This window comes from Talpa europaea, assembly GCF_964194135.1.
Source record: "Talpa europaea genome assembly, chromosome: 1".
Taxonomy (NCBI): Eukaryota; Metazoa; Chordata; class Mammalia; order Eulipotyphla; family Talpidae; genus Talpa; species Talpa europaea.
This window is the reverse complement of record NC_140073.1, coordinates 44,758,408-44,778,806: the sequence shown is the minus strand read 5'-3', so window position 1 is coordinate 44,778,806 and position 20,399 is coordinate 44,758,408. Positions and strand designations below refer to the sequence as shown.

General features: G+C 45.2%; 1 protein-coding gene across 1 annotated transcript in view; it reads left to right on the top strand.

Annotated features, from left to right (window-relative positions):
* Positions 1 to 6,223: 6,223 nt before the first annotated feature.
* NUMA1 (nuclear mitotic apparatus protein 1) overlaps positions 6,224 to 20,399 on the top strand; it is a gene marked incomplete at its 5' end in the record, with an annotated part of 30,536 nt that continues 16,360 nt past the window's right edge. Inside the window, 5 exons of the mRNA XM_084243412.1 lie at positions 6,224 to 6,265; positions 12,719 to 12,804; positions 17,553 to 17,632; positions 18,919 to 19,001; positions 19,567 to 19,647. Of these exons, the coding sequence (XP_084099538.1) occupies positions 6,224 to 6,265; positions 12,719 to 12,804; positions 17,553 to 17,632; positions 18,919 to 19,001; positions 19,567 to 19,647 (372 nt within the window). The remainder of the gene's footprint in view (positions 6,266 to 12,718; positions 12,805 to 17,552; positions 17,633 to 18,918; positions 19,002 to 19,566; positions 19,648 to 20,399) is intronic.

Below are 20,399 nucleotides of genomic sequence, written 5' to 3'. Positions count from 1 at the left end.
GTTCCCGGGTCTTCCTCCCTGCCCTGCTTGCTGCCAGGCTGGGGGCTGATCTAATCATCCACCTACCTTTCCCTTGCTGTCCAGACAGATGGATAGGCTGTCACTGCTGTCTTAAGTGAGTGAAGGGGGATCTGTCCGGGCGATAACAGGTTTGTCAGGCCACTGAGAGATGTGTTTTGTGTATTTATACCACAGTTGGGCTTGGCTCTTGCCACTGTTGTGGTATTTTTTGTCTGCCGCTCGTGCCCCGCCATGCGCTCCTTCCCCGCCATGCGTCCTATTCTTCTGTTTGTGGGCCAAGCCTTCTCAGCCCCTCCTCTCCAGTGCGCCCCTCCCTCCTTGCCCTGACTGCCACCCCCCACCCCCCTTGCTGAGAGTTCCCTGCTTTGCCTCCGCTCCCATATTGCGGAAGCTTGCTGTGCCTTTAAAGAAAGCAGACTCCTGGCTGTGACGCACTTCTGGCTGTCAGCCAGGAAGATCGCTCCTGCCAGGCTGACTGAGAAGAAAACCAACAACTTTTCTTTTGTGTGTGGGGTTACTTTCCACTAGACCCCCCTCCTCCTCTCCTTTCAAGATTTAAATGCTAATGGCGGATTAAAACCTGTAGATACATTTGGCTTTAGGAGTCTGGTAAGGCCCCCTGCACTGAGACTTTTTCTGCCTCACTCTTTCTTTGGGTTTTTGTTCAAACATGGACGAGGGGTGCGGTGGAGTCTCCCCCTTTCACCTCCCTTTCCTGCGCCATCCTTAAAGGGGAGGGAGAGGAGAGGGAGAGTGAGTAAACACTCAAAACAGGCGCTGGGAGTGGAGCTTGCCAACATCCGGGAGTTGGCGCCTTTCAGAGCAAAGGGTTGCTTTCTTTCCTGCTCGCATAGATGTCAGCGTGTTTTTGTTCATAGGGGGGAAGTGTGTGTGCCTGCGTGTTGAGCTGTCTCTACAGCTCAGCAGAGCTTTTCCAGTCCTGAGTGAGGCCTGTATGCGTATGCAGTGGTGGGGAGTGAGAAAGGTTCATTTTGTCTGTTGGGTAGGCACCAGGGTGTGTGAGTATAGCAGTGGGGGCAAGTGCTGATGAACTCTGCTGGAGTGGGCTGAGAGAGAGAGTGTGTGTGTGTGTGTGTGTGTGTGTATGTGTATGTATGTACGCACGCCCAGGCTTGCTCACTCTTGCTCGCCCATACAGTGTTTAATATAGGCCCCAGGTCTAGTTCGTTATTATAACCGTTTGCCCACATCCTTTTGATCTGGATCATATGGAGTATTGGGGAAAGGGTCGATATAGTAGTCTACTTTTTTTTTTTTTAAAGATTTATTTATTTATATAAGAACTGAGGTACAGTCAGAGGCGTGGGAGGGTGAGAGGATTCACCAGAGACAGAGCTGGGAGCAGAACAGGCAGACGAACCAAAGACACTGCTGTGAGGAGCAGCGGGTGAGGCATGAGAGGTCTGCCGCGCCATGTAGGTTTCTCCTTGGCCTGCTGGGAATCGAACCCGCGTTGCAGAGGCTGCGGACAGCTTCACAGCGCTGCGCTCCACCCGCTGTGCCACTGGGAGGCCTATTAGTAATTTATAATCTACTTTTGAAGAAAGAGAAATGTTGAGTTTCCTTGCAATTCCACTCTTGTTCCTTACCAACCCGTTGGGGGGGGGGTCTGGGTCAAATTCTAGGCGACAAAAAGTGGGTGGTCTGTGAAGTGGGGGAGGCTAGACCCTTTCAGGGGCCCAGGGAATGCATCCAGCATGCTGGTTTGCCCTGACCTCATGCATGCAGAGAAATCCTTTGGACTTGGACAAGACAGTCTGCCCAGGACTGAGGAGGTGAAAACAGTTCTGTTTTTCCCTCCTTATTCTCTCTTGGAGCTGCTGAGCCCTGGATCTTTTACTTCTCCTTGTAAGGGGGATACACCAACAAGATATTTCCTATTCTTTATGAGAGTTAGCCTGTAGCGACAAAACTTGGCATTTGCTAGGCCCAGCTGGCAAAACCTACCAGGTAAGGTCTGGGTGCTGATTGCCTGTGCCTCCTGACCTATCCCCTCACTGAGTTAGAGTAGGAGGAGCCCCAACATCAGGGTTGTTCACCCTTTCGATGCTGGGGTCTCAGATGGTAGGAGTATTCCTTTTAGAAAGGACAACAGAATTATGGCTGCAGGCAGGCAGGCTGTCAGGGTAAGTGGTAGTAAATCTTGCCATTTAGCATGGGTACGCAGATGTGACTGCTATTTTGTTTATGAGCTGTGGGCCTTTGGAACCATGGGGTAGAGAGGGAGTGAGACTTGGAGAAATACCCTTTGAAGTGGGAGCTTATGTGGGCGTTAGGCTCTGAGATTCTGGGAGTGGGAGTAGCATGAGGAAAGGAGAGTTCAGTGGGGCAAGGCCCTGGAACTGATAGGTCAGTACAGTTTAGCAGCTCTCTGGGACCAAAGGGCACTTTGGTGTTATCTTGAGGTAGGGCTGGTGTTCGACAGGCAATAAGTGGCCAAGAGGCAGTCTCAAATGGAGCTGGCACCCAGGCGGGGGTGGGGTGGGGTAAGGAGAACAGTGTTATCACAACTCAGACCTACTGGCCTTTGGCCTATCACTTGGTCAACCCCTAAAATTGAAACTTTTGCAGAACCAGACCCCAGAGCTCAGCAACCTGACCCTCTGGTCTTGCATCTGAGCAGGTGGTTTGCATTAGTTTCAGGCCCTGTAGAAACCAGAGCTAGGCTTTAACTCTTTGAGAGCCAGAGTGGGTACAGGCCAGGAGACTATGTGTATGTTGCATGTGATTTTTTTTGTCCTGATTTATTTCCTCTGGAAACAGGGGCCTCTGTATATGTGGGAATTTGTCTTATTTGTGAGGGAGTTACATTATGTTATTTACATTATTTTGAAAAATGTAAAGAGGATGCAGGACCTTTAGTTTATAAGGCAGCTGCTTTTGTGTCTTGGTTCCTTCTTGAGCCCAGGGGAAAGCGAGGACACTTTATCAGCTCTATGATGATGCCTCTTTTAGATTCTGGGGGCGGAGGGGGTCACTTCTTTTTTGAAGAACTAGTAGGTGCGAGTTCTGAAGGTGCCCTCAGAGGTCCTGCAGTGAGAGGTTTTGTTTTTGTTTGTTGATGAGGGGTTGTGGGGAATCAGGGGTGTGTGCCTGAGTTGGGGAAGATCTCACCAGATCCTTCTGTGAAATGGTTCCAGGCTACATTTGCCGGGATCTGTTTTTCCAGCACCATCACCAAGTCTTTTGGGTGGGGCCTGCCTCAGATTTCAGGGGGAGGGAGGGGGGATGGTGCTCTGGCTGGGAGCCCTAAGGTTCAAGCCAACGCCTGTTTAAAGTTATAGTCACAGTGTCCAGGACTAGCTGTGCTACTAGCTTCAATCATTCATTATGCAGAGAAGAGTAAATGGCTGGGCTGTCCTAAGACTCTCTTCTCAGTGTCCTGTCTGAGAAAGTGTCCCTTTATGAGCTTTGAACTGACTGGGTTCTTCTGGAGTTCCTCATGTTGTGTAGCGTATTCCTCTTACTAGGCCCAGGGGAGCACAGAAGGCATTTGGCCTTGACACCAGCTTTTCTGAGTGGTGGAACTAGTTTTAGACAGGCTCCCCTGGGAGGACGTGAGGGTTGTATGTTTTGCCTCTAAATGAAGGGAGGAGGTTGGTTAAACCTCAGGTCATTTTTAGCCGCACAGCTGTGGAATCTCTCAGAGGAGGGGGCAAGATCTACCTCTTGTTGCAAATAAAATTTCTCCTGAAAGTCTTGGACCTTGTCAAAAGGATAGCAAGTCTAGATAGAGGCAGCAGTGGGCATGAGAGAGAAGTAATCTGGGCCTCATTTCTCTGATTCCTGAATAACTCAGCTTTTTTTTTTTTTTTTTTTTTTTTAAAGAAGTTCTAGTAAAGCATCTGGCCATTGCTGCCTTCACCATCAGGGCCAAGCGTGGTCCCTCCGACGTTAGACTAGCCAGTCACCACAAAAGCCTTTTTACAGTGCAGTAGGCCATCTGCCTTAGGGAGCTAGGCAGTCGGTGCCCATGCTGGGTTGGAAAGGCCGTGAGGGTGAAAATCATTCAAGACTGAGGAACACAGAGGCCCCTTAGCTTCTTCGCCCTCCCAGAGCTTCCTCAGCATGTTCTTGCCAAAGTCTAGTTGAATTGGTTCATTTCCAAGACTGTCACTGATATGACAGGTGGAATCCATGTTAGATTTTGCAGGGTCAGGAAGCACTTAATTATAATTAGCATTTAAATTATGCTTTCATTTAATTATTTTCTATTATTAAGTGCCTCAATTATGTTTAATTTCTTTCCTTACGCTACTGTAAGGCCCTCAAAGGCAGGAACCATGTTGTTATCTCCCATTTCCCCCATGTAGCTTCCAGCACAGGATGAAGTAGTTTTAGACAAGCTCCATGGCATGAACGACGAAAAAAATAACCTTTTTTGTTGGCTGGTAAGTGTAGTACACGTTGAATAGAAAGAGATGGGGGGAGTGGATTATCAGATTTATGTATCTCATTTCTCTATTAGACAGCAAATCTCTTACGGACAAGAATAGTGTCTTTCATAACCCCAACACGTTGCATACAAAAGCTGCTTAGTAAATGTTGGTTTCATAGAACCCACACCTTGGAGATGCTAACATGTGGGGATATAGATGACGTGACTCATAACTTTATTCCTCCTATAGTAACACTCTGAGCACCTGGCAGGAGTTGAGGGTTGGGAATGATTGTTCCCTTAGAGAATTGTGGGGGCTGTTAGGAGATGTTGGGGAATATTTAGTCACCAGGCCTGTGTTCTGTTGAGCAGGTTGGTAGACAGGTGGCTAATTCCCAATGGGAAAGAAAATTGGGGATAAGAATTCCAGGACAAGTATCTAATTTTTCACTAAATGCCCCATAGGATCTCCACTAGAATTGGATTTCACTTTAACAAGTCCCCTATTTGAAACCATACCTTTGACATTTCTGTGGGGGATATAAAAACCTGGAATTGGAGAGGTATTTCCAAGGGCTTGATTATTAAGTAGAATTTGGATACCTGCAAAAAGAGTCAAACCTTAACCTTCCTACTTTAGATAGTGATCAGTTTTTGAATACCATTTTTCATTTTTATTTTTTAAAGATTTATTTATTTAAACATGCAAGAACTGGCGTCGAGGCCAGAGGTGTGAGTGGGTGAGAGCAGTCATCAGAGGTAGATTGGGAAGCAGAACAGGTGGAATTACTGAGGTATACTGCTGAGGGCTGAGACAGGAGAGGTCTGCTGGGCCATGTGGGTTAGCTCCCTGGGCGGGGATTGAACTCTTACTGCAGTGACAGCGAGAGCTTGATAGCGCTGAGACTTTAACCCCTGAGCCACCAAGAAGACCCTGAATACCATTTTTAAAAAAAGATTTATTTATTTATGCATACAAGAGCTGGGGAACAGGCCAGAGATGCGGGGGGTGAGAGGACTCACCAGAGACAGAGTGGGGAGCAGACAGGCAGACGGACTGAAGACATTGCTGAGGGGTGCAGTGGGCGAGACAGGAGAGGTCTGCTGCGCCATGTGGGTTGCTCCCTGACTGGCCGGGGATTGAACTCGCGCTGCAGAGGCTGCAGATCGCTTCATAGTGTGGTGCTTAACCCCTTGTGCCACCAGGGAGGCCTGAATACCATTTTTTAAATATAATTTTTGAACACCAAATAGCTTGTCCAAACTGCTGTGCTATTTGCCTTATCTGCTTTATCTTTGAGCGTTACCGTAACCCAAAGAGGAGTTTGTTGATCCCATTTTACAGATGAGAAAACCGAGACTGAAAGTGATTATACTACTTGGCCAAGGTCTGAACACCATGGTCACATGGAATCAGCATTCAGACCCAGGTCTTTCTGGAAAATTATGTTTGTTCCCTTTTTAAGGCCATCATGTCTCAGAGAAGGGTAAAAGGACAACTTTGTGGTGTTGTCTATGGAACAGACAGATTGCATGTAGAGCTATGGACAGTGAATTAAATGCAGGATTTTTTACTGTGAGCTCTGACGTGATGATAGTTTTACAGTAATTTAGATGTGTGTTTTGAGCTCTCTAAAAATTCCCATGGTGAGTTAAATGCCAGGTGAAAAGTGATTTATTTAAATGTTCAGAGCTGATAATACGCAACTGTTTCCCTTCTCCTTCATCGTGAATATCTGATATTAATGAATTGCTTTTCCTTGGGTTCCAGGTGCACTGGGGTGACTGACTGGCATCACCAAGATGACCCTCCATGCCAGCCGGTCTGCTGCACTCCTCTCGTGGGTGAGTGGCCTTCTCTCCTTTGCCAAGCTTCTCCAGGAAGTTTGTGAGGGATCAGAGGGGAGCTTTTTAGGAGCCAGGGCTATGCAAAGTCTCATTTCCAAATTCCTTTGCTTTCCCCTTAGTTTTAACTTTCATTATTATTTCTGAAGATGATACTGATGACTGCTGCTGATAGCGATCCATGACTCTGCTGGTGTAGATCAGAAGAATTTTCTCTGAGATAAATGTTCCCTTTTGTCATGGAAAGGGTGGCTGCAGAATGACATAGAAACCCATCCTTATCTGCTCCCTATGCACTTTTCTGTCTAGAAAGGTTGATACTAAACTTCACTGAGAGCCAGGAACTTTGGTCTACAAAAACCTTTAATCAGAGTAGGATAAGGTTTTCTTGCTCTCCCGCTCCCTTTTTTTTTTTTTTTTTTTTGTTTTTCTTTCCTTTTTTTCTTTCTCACTGTCTTTACTATTTTTCTGTCAGCCTTCATTGTCCTCTTGGCACCTTGATTACTTCACCAAAATCCTACTAGATCTTGTCATATATTTTCTACACAAGATAATGGCAGATGGGAAAAGTAATACTGAGCATTGGGAATTCAAAGCTACAGAGAAACAGAAGCGGCCATGGTAGTGTGGGATGATACGCTTGGGCCTTGGAGTCAGACAGTCTGGCTTAGAATCACTGCTTGGGCCCATCTGAGTGACCTGGGGCAAGTTACTTAGCCTGTCAGCACCTCATTTAAAAAATAGTAATACTTCTCAGAGTTATTATGAGGATTATGAGATGTGTCTAAAAAATAATTAATGTATACAAATACACACACACAGACAAAGCCATTTAGCATAATACCTAAGTGATAACTCTTGTTATTTAAAATATTGCCTGAGCATGCTTACTTAGTTCAGGGTTTTTTAATAGTTACTCTGACTACTGATCAGCTAAGGCTAATTTAAAAGCCAACCTTTAAAACATTATAAAATATTTTAAAGGAAATGAATTTTTAATTTCCAAGACAGGTAGATTTAATAAAACAGTATCTTTAATCACTATCAACTCTCTAGTCAGGAAATAATGTGTTTATTGTACAAAACATGCATTCTTAGACATCTTCCTGAAATAGATGTAAGTTTTAGTTGTATGGTTTAAAATGGGTGTTTTTATTATATTTTACGTCTTATGTTTACATTACATTTCAATGTTCTATATCTGTATTAACAACATTCTCGTCCTGCTCCTCTTGTCCCCTTACCCCCTAAAAAATAGCTGGTTGATATATGAGGGGCCATAAACTACATCTCTGGTTTGGCAAATTAACTGAATATTGGTGGGGTTTTCTAACCACAATGTTTTTAGTTGATCTGTTTATTTAGGTGCTCCTCCTTTTTTTTTTTTTTTTTAAATGGTGATTGCTATTACAGAGAACAGACACAAGACTAGTTATAGCAACAGATACTTGTATATGCTTTTCTCAAAGATCACAGTGAACATGCATTAAAATATAACTATGTAGGCTTTGTCAATTTAAACAAAAGTTAGACAGTTAAAGTGAATAGCATCGACCACACATACACATTTGATAATTACAGCTGTGGTTTAAAAAAAGAAATTCATCTTGGGGGGCCCCCCCCGCAGTGGCACAGGCGGTTGAGTGCAGCGCTGTGAAGCTGTATGCAGCCTCTGCAGTGGGGTTCCATCCCAGCCAGCTGGCGAGAATCCCACGTGGCGTGGCAGACCTCTCATGTCTCGCCCACTGCTCCCCTCAGTAGTGTCTTTGGTCTGTCTGCCTGTTCTGCTCCCCAATCTGTCCTGGTGAATCCTCTCACCCTCCCATGCCTCTGACTGTACCCCAGATCTTATATTAAAATAAATAAATCTTTAAAAAAAAATCGTCTAGGGGAAAAAAGACTAGAAATAAATAAATCAGAATGCTAAAAGTGTATGTATAAAATAGAATGAGTAGGGTGTTTATCAAATTTTCAATACTTTATTTTTAAAGATTCATTTTATTCGTGCAGGAACTGGGGTGTAGGCTAGAGATACTGGGTGGGGGTGGTGAGAGGATTCACCGGAGACAGAGTGGGGAAGCAGAACAGGCAGATTGACCGAAATACTCTGCTGAGGGGAGCAGTGGATGAGACAGGAGAGGTCTGCTGCGCCATGTGGGTTAGTTCCCTGGCCTGAGATTGAACTAATGCCACAGTGGCACCACCAGGGAGGCCCCCTTCAGTAACTTCAGTAACTTCCTCGTGTAGGCAGAAAATTTCTTTATCTGCTAATTATAAGGAATAAATTATTATAGGGAATAGAGAACTTTTAAGACTCAATAGCCTTCAGCAACTCCGAAAGCCTTTGGTTCTACAGTGAGCTCAGCCCTCATTCTCACATTTCATACCTTGACTAGGGATGGAAGAACTTCTCCTTCCACTTTCAAATGGTTTCTCATTTGAGAGCAAAATAATACACAGGAAGAAAATAAATTTTTATATCCAGGAAAGAAGCTATTGCTGGATTACTACTTTTAATTGGTATGAGATGAATACACATTCCTTAGCTGATTTTAAATCAGCTAATTGGTTTGATTTTTTTCAGACTTGTTAATGAAAAAACATTCATAGCCCTTGAGTGTTTCCCCTAGATTGGTGGTATTACAAGGAAGTGGTTTTCATGTCAATTACATTGCAATAAAACTTTTAAAAACAAAAGGATACAATTTTTGGATGCCTAGATTTTTGCAGTCTCTATTTTCAGCAGGTAGGAAGGGATGTTGTTCTGGAAGTCTGGAATATTTAGAATCCTAACCTTTCCCAACTAATTGGATTAAGCTGTTTTTTTTTGTTTCAAAAGATGGTATAAAAACATACAGTCTTTAAGATCTCAGTGAGAGATCATATTTTATAGTCCATATTTTTTTTTTTTAAGATTTATTTATTTATTTATTTATACAAGCACTGGGTACAGTCAGAAGCACAGGAGGGTGAGAGAATTCACCAGAGCCAGAGCGGGGAGCAGAGCAGGCAGAAGGACCGAAGCACACTGCTGAGGGGAGCAGCGGGCGGCAGGAGAGGTCTGCACGCCATGTGGGACCCTCCTCTGGTGGCCGGAGAGAAGCCAGGGATCGAACCGGCACTGCAGAGGCTGTGGGCAGCTTTGCAACCCGGTGCTCAACCGCTGCGCCACCGGGGAGGCCCTTGTAGTCCATATTTTAACAAAAGTTTTCATCTATGTTAATTTAGGTTCATCTAGAAGTTGTTTTTTTGTAAAGTATTTAACTGAAATAGTATCATTTCTGTACTGAACTGTGTTGTTTATTTTTGCTTTTTTACCTTGATTCTAATTATATTGTTAAGAAATAGGAGTCATGCTGGATCTACTTCATTATTTTAATTTTATTAATCATAATTGTGTTTTTTATCTAGTACTTTTATTTTGTAATGTGTTCTGCATTCCATTCATAACCCCATTTTTGAGGCCCGTGTTTTGTCCTTACAGTATATGAGGTAGAGATTCCATCCATTTGGTAATTGAAAAAAATAGGCACAGGGCCTCCCCGGTGGCACAGCAGTTGAGCGCTGGATTGCGAAGCTGCTTGCAGCCTCTGCAGCACCTGTTCGATTCCCGGCCACTGGGTGAGGGTCCCACATGGCACGCAGACTTCTGCCGCCCGCTGCTCCCCTCAGCAGTGTACTTCGTCAATCTGCCTGCTCTGCTCTCCGCTCTGACTCTGGTGAATTCTCTCACCCTCCCGTGCTTCTGACTGTACCCAGTGCTTGTATAAATAAATAAATCTTTAAAAAAAAAAATAGGCACAAAGGTTTCTGGCAAGTTAGTGGAGGCACTGGACATAAAATCATTGTTTATTTATGCATACAAGAGCTGGGGTACAGGCCAGAGGTGTGGGGGGGAGAGCGAGAAGATCCACCAGAGACAGAGTGGGGAGCAGAACAGGCGGATCTAGTGAAATACATGGCTGAGGGGAGCAGTGGGTGAGACAGGAGAGGTGCTGCGCCATGTGGTCTCCTCCCTGGCTGGGAACTGGTGAGATAGCTTGATAGCGCTGTCTTTAACCCCTGCGCCACCAGGGAGGCCCTCAAGTGTCTCTCAAACATTTATAGGGCCTCCACTGGTGGTGCAGGCGGTTGAGCGCAGCTCTGTGAAGCTGTCTGCAGCCTCTGCATCGCGGGTTCCATCTCGGCTGACCAGCTAGAATCCCACATGGCCTGGCAGACCTCTCCTGTCTCACCCGCTGCTCCCCTTAGCATTGTATTTCATCAGTCTGCCAATTCTGCTCCCGGCTCTGTCTCTGGTGTATCCTCTCATCCTCCCGTGCATCTGGCCTGTACCCCAGTTCTTGTATGCATGAATAAATAAATCTTCAAAGAAAAAAATAAAGAGCATTTATAAACAATAAATCCACTTGTTTGCACATAACCACTCTTGCTAATGTTCTTAAAAGTACCTTGTTAGGCAGACTGCCGCCTCCTTCCTTAGTTTTGCATACATGATTGAGTTAGATCCCGTCCTTCCTACATGAAGTAATACAAAGGTAAACTTCAGCCTGGCTTCTTCTGAACTTGGTGCCTGTGGTATTCACAAGGTGTTCCAGAAGTTGGACCATATACGCTTGTTGAACAGCCTATGCACTAGATTCATTTACATGTGACTGGTGGCGAATTTTCTAATGGTACAGACTGTTAGAGTGATGTCTACCTGAAGGCAAAAAAAGGGAACAGGTGATTGAATTGCAATTGACAAGAATTTTTCTGTGGGGTTCCCAGATTTTCTTTCCCTTCCTCCCTTTTTCTTTAGTTATCTTGTTCCTTTGTTATTTCTTCCTCCTCCCTCAGTGAAAGTTGTATGTATGAAAATAATTTTTTGGGTGACCTCCCTAGTGGCGCAAGGGGTTAAGATACAGCACTATGAGTCTATCTGCAGCCACTGCAGCATGAGTTCGATTCCCAACCAGGGAGCTACAGACCCGTTGCACATGGTGCAACAGACCCGTCCTGACTTGCCCGCTGCTCCCCTCAGCAGTGTGTTTCAGTCAGTCCGCCTGTTCTATTCCCCACTCTGTCTCTAGTGAATCCTCTCACCCCCCCACACACCTCTGGCCTGTACCCCAGTTCTTGTGTGCATAAGTACATAAATCTTTAAAAAAAAGGAAAAAAAATTAAGATTTTTATTTATTTACACAAGAATCAGGGTATAGGCCAGATTCACGGGAGGGTGAGAGGATTCACCAGAGACAGAGCGGGGAACAGAACAGGCAGACTGATGAAATACACTGCTGAGGGGAGCAGAGACAGGAGAGGTCTGCCGCTCCATGTGGGACCCTTGCTGGCCGGCTGGGATCGAACTGGCGTTGCAGAGGCTGCGGACAGCTTCACAGCACTGCGCTCAACCGCCTGTGCCACCAGGGGAGGCCCGAAAATAATTTTCTTTGCATACAAGATCTGGGTGTAGGTCAGAGGTGCAGGGGATGGGGGTGAGAGGATTCATTAGAGACAAGGTGGGGAGCAGAGCAGATGGATCTATGAAATACACTGCTAACGGGAACAGTGGGCAAGACAGGAGAGGTCTGCTGTGCCATATGTGGGTTAGCTCCCTGGCTGGGGATCGAACTCAGGCCTTAATGGTGATGGTGCTGAGAATTGACCCCTTGGCCACCAGGAAGTTCCTGAAAATAATTTTTAAAATGCATTAAAACGATTTTATGTCTGTGGGAGTATATAAAATACATGTAGTATTCAGTATAAGTTTTCGATATTTCAAATATTAGAGATACGAAGAGCTATAATATAAAAATTTGAGGTCTAGAGTTTTTTAATGTTTGAGATTTACAAAGTATAAAAAGTTTCTTTTCCCCCATCTCCGATTCCCAGCCATCGGATTCCTCTCTAGAGACAGAGGTGGTTCCAGGTCTTGTGTTCTAGAGAACTTAAGGTCTTAGTTGAAGCCCAAAAGGCCTTTGAAGGTAGCATTCAGCTGTTAGTGGTTGAGTAGGTACAACATTTCTTTACTGAAATTAAAAGTCCTGAAATTAGCAGGCCTCCCTGGTGGTGCAGAGGGTTGAGCGCCGTGCTGTGAAGCTGTCTGCAGCCTTGACAGTGTGGGTTTGCTCCTGGCCGGCCAGCCAGCGAGAATCCCACATGGTGCCACAGACCACTCCTGTTGCACCCACTGCTCCCCTCAGCAGTGTATTTCTGTCGTCTGCCTGTTCTGCTCCCTGCTCTGTTTCTGGTGAATCCTCTCACCCTCCTGCACCTCTGGCCTGTACCCCAGCTCTAGTATAAAAATATATAAAATTTTTTTAAAAATCCTAAAATTAGCTGTTTCTTCATTCCTATAACTATATGCACGTGTGATGAGTAGACAATAATTGTCAACATCTGGGAAAAGGAATGAACTGTGGGGCTTTTGGGTACTTATGAGTTTCACCAGCTCTTCCATTTGTCTGGCAGGTGAACAGTCTGCGTGTGGCTGACCCTGTGGAGGCCTTGCTGCAGCTCCAGGACTGCAGTGTCTTCCTCAAGATCATTGACAGGATGTGAGTATGCACCACATCCCCTTTCATCCTCTCCTGTCAAGTGCATAGTTGGGTGGAGACTGCTTTTGCTCCCTTTTCTTGGTGACAGCTGTAGCCAGAAAACAGACAGTATTGGAATGTCATAAGACAGTGTGGAGCGCAGCGCAAGCACGGTGACTTTATCCTCTAATCACTGTGTCTCTCTATGGGTGAGGTTTCACTCTTGTCCCATCATAAGATTTCCCCACTCTTGTCCAGAAGATCCTTCAAATCTCTGCACTCTTACATATGCCAAGAGTATGCTCTGGAGGTGCTTTGTTCTCTTGGCTCAGTGGTAGTTTTCCACAACTCTCTTTCTGTAATTCTGCCATATCCATGAGCCTTGTTTGCAACGTGCAGGACCAGAGGAACAGGGAAATAAGCTGCACAGAAATCTCCTCTCTAGCTTGTTAGCACTATACAGCACAGCCATGCCCTCTTCTAAGCCTTTACAGGATTTCTGGGGTTTCCTCCTTCCTCACTGACTTGCTTTGTGAGGTCCATTAGCTTTTGATAAGCTTGTTGTCATGTAGCCAGGATTCTAGTTTGAGTTCTTTGATTTATTATGTGTCTTTAGCACATTTCCTTTGAACTTCCATGCTTATCTGGGAAATCAGTGGAGCAGGGCCTCCTTTGATATCTTACCTCTTTGGAACCAAGCAACAAGGGATCAAGCTGTGACCTACAGCTACTTTATTTTTATTTAAAGATTCATTTTTATTTATTTATGCATACAAGAACTGGGTTATAGCCAGAGGTGTTGGGGGATGAGACAGAAAGGGGAGCAAAACAGGCAGACTGACTGAAATACATTGCTGAGGGGAGCAGCAGACGAGACAGGAGAGGTCTGCTGCGCCATGCAAGTTAGCTTCCTGGCCAGGGATTGAACTCGTGTTGCAGTGGCTGGCAGTAGCTTGATAGTGCTAAAACTTAACCCCTTGTACCACCAGGGAGGCCCTACAGTTATTTTATTAAGCTCATACAGTTCATCCTTTTTTCCTCTATTATCAACTTTTAGGAATTATGGAGGGCAGAACTGACCTCTCACATCTTTGTCTTCTCTGTTCTGTGGGCAAAGTTAGGCCATCCATAACATAAGGAATTGGGGTAACAGTGATGAGAGCTAGAATCCCTTCTTTTTAAAGGAAAGCACAGTAGACTGTAAGTCCTCAGGTTAAGGATAGAGTGAAATGTCCAACGTATTTATGTTTCACACATGGCAGGTGGTAACTGGTGTTAGGGATTTGGTATCTTGGAAGCAGTTTGGCCACCTATTCATAGGCAACCCATCCTTGACAGACAAAGCAGGTATAATTGAGCTCGTTAAAGATAGCAGGAACTGGGGCTGATTCACCTTGGGGTCCTTGACACCTAGCATGGTGCAGGTGCAGTACATTGATTGTGTGTTGAATGAGTACACGAATGAATGAAAATGTAGTGGGTATTCTCCATCGGCAAAGTCTAGTGGGCTAAGTTGCCCAGGACAGATGGGCTTGCTAGAGTGGTTTTTAATGGTATGTTTTAAAATGGATATTTATAGTAGGGTATCTTTTTTTTTTTTTTTAAAAGATTTATTCATTTATTTATAAAAGAACTGGGGTATAGGCCAGAGGCGTGGGAGGGTGAGAGGATTCACTAGAGACAGAGCAGGGAACAGAACAGGCAGACTGACGAAATACACTGCTGAGGGGAGCATCAGGCGTGACAGGAGAGGTCTGCCACGCCATGTGGGACCCTCACCGGCCCGGGAACAAACCGGTGCTGCAGAGGCTGTGGACAACTTCACAACACGGCGCTCAACCACCTGTGCCACCAGGGGAGGCTTAAAAGATTTCTTGAAAGTCATTGTGACTCCCACCACAGCTCCCTTAGTGCCTCTGAAAGAAGTCACTTCTTGTTTTGGTACAGACACTACCATTTTCTCTTAGAATTACTAAGGCAGGACATTTCAGTGTCATTTTGAATTCCTCCCTTTCTTTGGCAGTGATTGCCATGATCTCTTACTCCAGGGCATTGCTGTATACGTTTGCAGAACCTTCCTTCAATTCTGCTTTGTTGTGATGCTGCGCAGCCCTTGGACCTCCTTCGTTGCCAGGCCCATATCCCACCAGTCATGTGTCCTACTCTTTTCTGCCTCCTTACCCAATCCTTTTTTTTTTTTTTTAATTTTGCAGAATTTCCTAAATTCTGGATCTTGTTAATTGCCTCATCATGGTGCTGCTTAACTTACTCTTCTTTTCCTCGTTACCTATAAGCTTGTAATTAGAGCTTATTGATTAACACTTTGCTTTTGTTTACAAGACTACTCTATAGACAGAGTTGTACACCATCTATAAGTCAGCGTTTTCCGACTCTTAATAAAAATCATTGTTTTGCAGACCCTAATGAAGTGGTAGATCTAGGCAACCACTGTCAATGACTGGTGGTTCCTAACCTGTTTAATTTTAGCATCAATAAAAGAGAGGCTTCCAGGTCTGATATACCTCATGTTGAAATATAGGTGCAGCATGCTTTTTTTTTTTTTATCTTAAATAGATCAGAGAGCTTTTGCTTTTGAGGAGGTAGAATTCCTTGCCTGATGACAAGGCGGTAGATTTTTCAGGGGTAAAGATAAAAGGATATGTGTTTTTGGTTAGCCATTGTAGGTTTATAACCTGGTGGGAAATTTTCATAGGAGAGGGCAGAAATTCAAGTTGTTCATATTCTAAGTTGTCTTAGGGTGGTGCATAAGCCTGTGGACTTACGGTGAGGTGAGAAGAGAGAGAGAGAAGCGCACACACGTGCAGGACAGTTAGTGGGAGGGGCTATTGAAATTCCACACATTAACCCTAATCTCCATCTCAGATCCAGGACAATGCAGACCAAATTCCTTTGGGAACACATGTTCTTTAGGGAATGTGCTGTTGCACTTCTGCTGAGGCTCTGTTGCTGACCCAAATCATACACCTAGTTCTCAGGGGAGGCAGCGTAGGATGGTGGTGTTGCTTGCTGTTAGAACTGTGGGAATGAACAAGGCTTGTTCCTTCACTGCTTGGCCTCTTCTCTCTGAGAAACAGATTATAGGAATCAACCTCTTTGACAAGTTTCCCTTTCTGTTCTTTGTATGTGAATAGCCTGAAACAAACAGACTGTTCATATCTTTGATGTCTATGAGACTTGAATAGCAAAGTTTAGTGGAGGCATTTTGCTGGATAACTAAAACCCTGATACTGATCTTTCTGACATTTACCTCTGCACTTCCCCATAAAAAAACATCTCTTATCTGTTAGCCCTTATATACTGAGCACCTGCTATATTCTTAGCTTCTAAGTCACAGTTAATGGGGTCAGTTGTACATGATGCAGTTGTACCCTCCAGTGCTGTAGGAATTCCTGGGAGGTGGGTGGAGGTGTGACTGGCAGTCGTTTTCTGGGTGGCATCCTGCCAGAGATGAAACTTGAATGCAGTCCTAGAGGATGGACTGGATTCCTCTAGGATAAGCTTTTTTCCAGAGCATGTTCCATGCAGCTTAACTTACCCCAGGAATTTAATGGGAGAAAAAGGTTTTGTGGTCTAACAGGTTTAGGAAATAACAGATGTTGTATACTCTTCTTTGGAAAATGTTGGATTTGCTTTAATCCAGCATTTCTCATTTAGCCTGAGAGCCCTCTTTATTTTTATCTAATGGAATACACTTAGGTAAATTACTGTTCTACACTGAGGCAAGGAGTCACAACATTCCAGATTGTGGGTGGGTAAGGAAGCTGGCTCTTAGGAGTCAGAGGAGATTAACATCTCCTAAAGACTTTGTAGGAGTGCCTAATCACAGACCAGCTTCCCAGAATGCTGCTTGTGGGAGGTTCACTTGGGAGAAACCTTTGTAATGACGTGGGAGATGGTGAGAGCTACCATCGTGTCTTGACTTGGATGCTTGTGCTTTGTAGGATGTCTGGCACTGAAGGTTCTAAGACCTGCTGTGCTCTCCAGAAAGTTGGCTGAAACTTGGTGATTCAGGTTCTGAGGAACAAGATATTTAATCAATATCTCCAGCCATAGCATAGTATTCAATTCACCCCCAGAAGTGAAACTGCAGCTAAAGGAAGCATGGGGGCTGCTGTCTGAGCTGCTTGAGAGCACCCCCTACTGCCACCTGCCTGCATTGCGCTCTGCACATGTTGCTGCCTTCCCATGTTAAACATAGACAGGGCCAAGATCAAGAGTATTGCCCCTTCCTGTGGCCTTTGTGATAGGGAAGACTTTAGCCATCTCAGCTTTCAGCCTGGTGTGTGTTCCACTTTTCCCTATCAAGTCAGAGCCTTGTTCTCGCATGTTCTTTCAGTTCTTAGACCTTTTTTCCCCATTCCATTGCCCTCTCTTGCTCTTACTCCAACCATGTTTTTCAGACTTAACGACCTTATTCATAGTTGAGCCATTCAACACCGGGGAATGTAGCTTCTGTATTGTCTCCTCCTAGCCATTTTCCCACAGAGGGTTTTATTTTCACAGATGGCATGGGAGTGTAGTCTTTTCCAGTGGGGATCTCCTGCCTCAGGTGCCTACTGTTTACTCTTTACCCAGCTCCTTCAGACAAAGTGGTGTCTTAGGATCGTCTTCCCTGCCTCTACTGACTCTGGTTCTTTTCCAGAGCCAGTGTAGACCAAGGCTGAAGGAAGGGAAGGTACTATGTAGTGCAGTAGCAAAGAGGGAAGGATTATTAAGTGCTCTAGTCCTAACACTTGCTCTTTTTCTAGCCATGGCACTGACGAGGGACAGCAAATCCTGCAGCGGCCGGCACCAGAGAGACTGGATTTTGTGTGTGTTTTTCTGCAGAGTAAGCACCTTTTTTAATCTCACTGGGAAGTTGCTGCTTCCTCAACTCCTGGGACTTGGGAGGCTAGAGAACAGTTCACAGATGTCTGAGGAGCAAAGGCCCAAAGTTGCCTGCTCTGTACCAGCTTCTCTGAGCCTGGTGTTGCCATCACCCGTTAGAGGGGAGGGAAATTTTCCCTTCAGGCCCAGAGCCCATCCCCGAGATTCAGATAGAACCAAGGGTTGATATGGAGGACACATCACTTTGGGCTCTTGTTTCTCCCACTGTAAAGGGATGAACGATCCATGTTACCCTCTTTCCCTTATAAGAATAACATTTTTTCCCCAGATAACTTTGTTTTTTAGTAGTAGTAGTAATATTAGTAGTATTTTAAAGATTTATTTATTTATGCATAGAACTGGGGTATAGTTCAGAGGTATGGGGGGTTGGTGAGAGGATTTACCAGAGACAGAGTGGGGAGCAGAGCAGGCAGATATACTGAAATACACTGTTGAGGGGAGCAGCAGGTGAGACAGGAGAGGTCTGCTGCACCATGTGTGGGTGAGCTCCTTGGCCAGGGATCGAACTCAGGCTGTAGTGGTGATAGCACTGAGACTTAACCCCTAGGCCACGAGGGAGGCCCAGGGACAGAGGCAGATTTAAGTTGAGATCTTGTGTGACCTTTCTGGACATAGGTTCCCTGTCTATGAAATGGAGATATTTTCTTTTCAGGTTGATGGGCACATGCAGAGCTTCTAGCACAGTGCTTGTCAGTTACCCTTCTTACAGCTGTGGAGACAGAATCTTCATCTTTGACATGGGAACTACCCCTCCAGCTCACAAAAAGCATGTGTGATAACAGAGTAGACTAAGTTAGATGTTACTGAGTCCAGATCTTCTGGCAGCATAAGAACAGTTGTCCCCAGTCCTCCTTGTTCAGCTCAGCTTCCTCTGCAGTCTTGTTTGGAACAAGAGTCTAGAAAGACTTGTATTCTCTGGGCTCCTTTGTGGTTCTGAGCAGGAGGTGCTATGTGGGTGGAGAGTGCGATGTCATGTGCCAGAGCTGTTATGCCTTCCCGACCTGCTTTCTTCTTGAACTACCCCTGTAATCCTTGTGCTGGCCTGGGCTAGAACTAACTTCAGATGGAAAAGTGCATGTCACAGAAGAAAAGACTTAGGAGTAAAGAGCCCCGAGGTCCCCTAGTCTCACCAGAGACATGATTCTGCTCCTCTGACTCTGTGGTGTTTTGATGAACTCAGGGAAGGTTCCCAAGAAGTTCACCCTGTTTTCTGTGTTGTCAATATAGAAAACCGAAAACATCCCTCTGCCCCGGAATGCCTGGTGTCAAGGCAGAAGGTGATGGAAGGGTCAGAGCTGGAACTGGCCAAGGTACCTTTGAAATACCAGACTGGTGAGGGTGGGAGGGTGGCACTGGAGGGACCTGCAGGGCCCTGTCTTAATCCAGGGGAAGTGGTGAACATTTTTAAGGCTTTAGGAGGTCAAGGCAGCCACCTGGCTAATACTATTGCAGCCCAAGAATATAGGAGTTCGTGTTGTATGAAAAAAGAGATTTGTAACACCATTATTGTGGACCATGATGGAGATGTGGCAAGCATCAGGCTTTACCCAGCTGCCATATTTTTCTTTTACTTCCTTACTGCTTGTGTTTCTGGGTGTGGCCTGGAGAAGGTGCCTTAAGCCTCATATTCAGGGTTCTGTGAGTTCAGGAATTTAGCTTTGTAGCGATCTGACTCCCAGCTTTTTCTACAGGGGGCATTGAGTCCTCAGCTGTTTCCTGGTGCAGTTAAGGGCAATAACCTGGGTCTGCTGAATCTTAGGAGCTTTGGAAGAAACTCCAGAATAGCTCAGCGCCCCCAGGACAACCCAGAGGGGTAGCACTGGAAAGAGAGATAGCCCTACTTTCTAGTCACTACTGCCTCTGTTTGGCTTCTAGATGACCATGCTGCTTTTATACCACTCCACCATGAGCTCCAAAAGCCCCAGGGACTGGGAACAATTCGAATATAAGATTCAGGTAAGTCCTTATGCCTCCACATAGTGGGCCTAACCTATACTTCACCTCCCCATGTTTGTTGTTCTTTAAATAGCATATTTTGTTTTTTTAAAAAGTTGTTATAGTCATTACAGCCATTTAGTATAGAAAGGGAAATACTGGAAAAGTACAAAGAAGAAGGTAATAGTCGCTAATAATTTCATTCCTGTAGATAACTGCTAACTTTTAAAGGATATACTTAAATCCTTTTCCATGTATATGTATTTTACTGTAACTGTGCTGTGTATGGGTAATACATAGAAATTGCATTCTCTTCATGTGTTCCTGCATGCGGTGTATGTTTCCAGGCTGTCACTCCCTTTAGTAGGCAGGATCAGTGAGGGAGAGTTCTTTGTCCACCATGACAGCTTAGCTCAGAGCAATTATCTCCCCTCCCCTCCTCTGCATGGTCCCAGAGTGAAGAGGGACTGATGTACTGGCTGCATTGTTGGGGAACTGACCTGATTGCTGGGAACTACATGTCACAGGCTCCTGATGTTGGCTCTGCTTCCTGCATGAGCACCTGTCTTACTTCCCAGAGCAGAGCAGCTGGGATGCCAGCGTGGGTGACCTGTGGGGCAGCGTCTGGAGTGCTAGGAATGTTGGCATATCCCATTTCATGCTTGTTCTTGGCTCTCTCTCTGGGATTAGGGTTGTGGTGGCATTTGCAGGGAGGGGAGGGGGAATGGCTGTTTCTTTTTTCAACTTTTTTTGTGCTCCAAACTAGTCCTAGT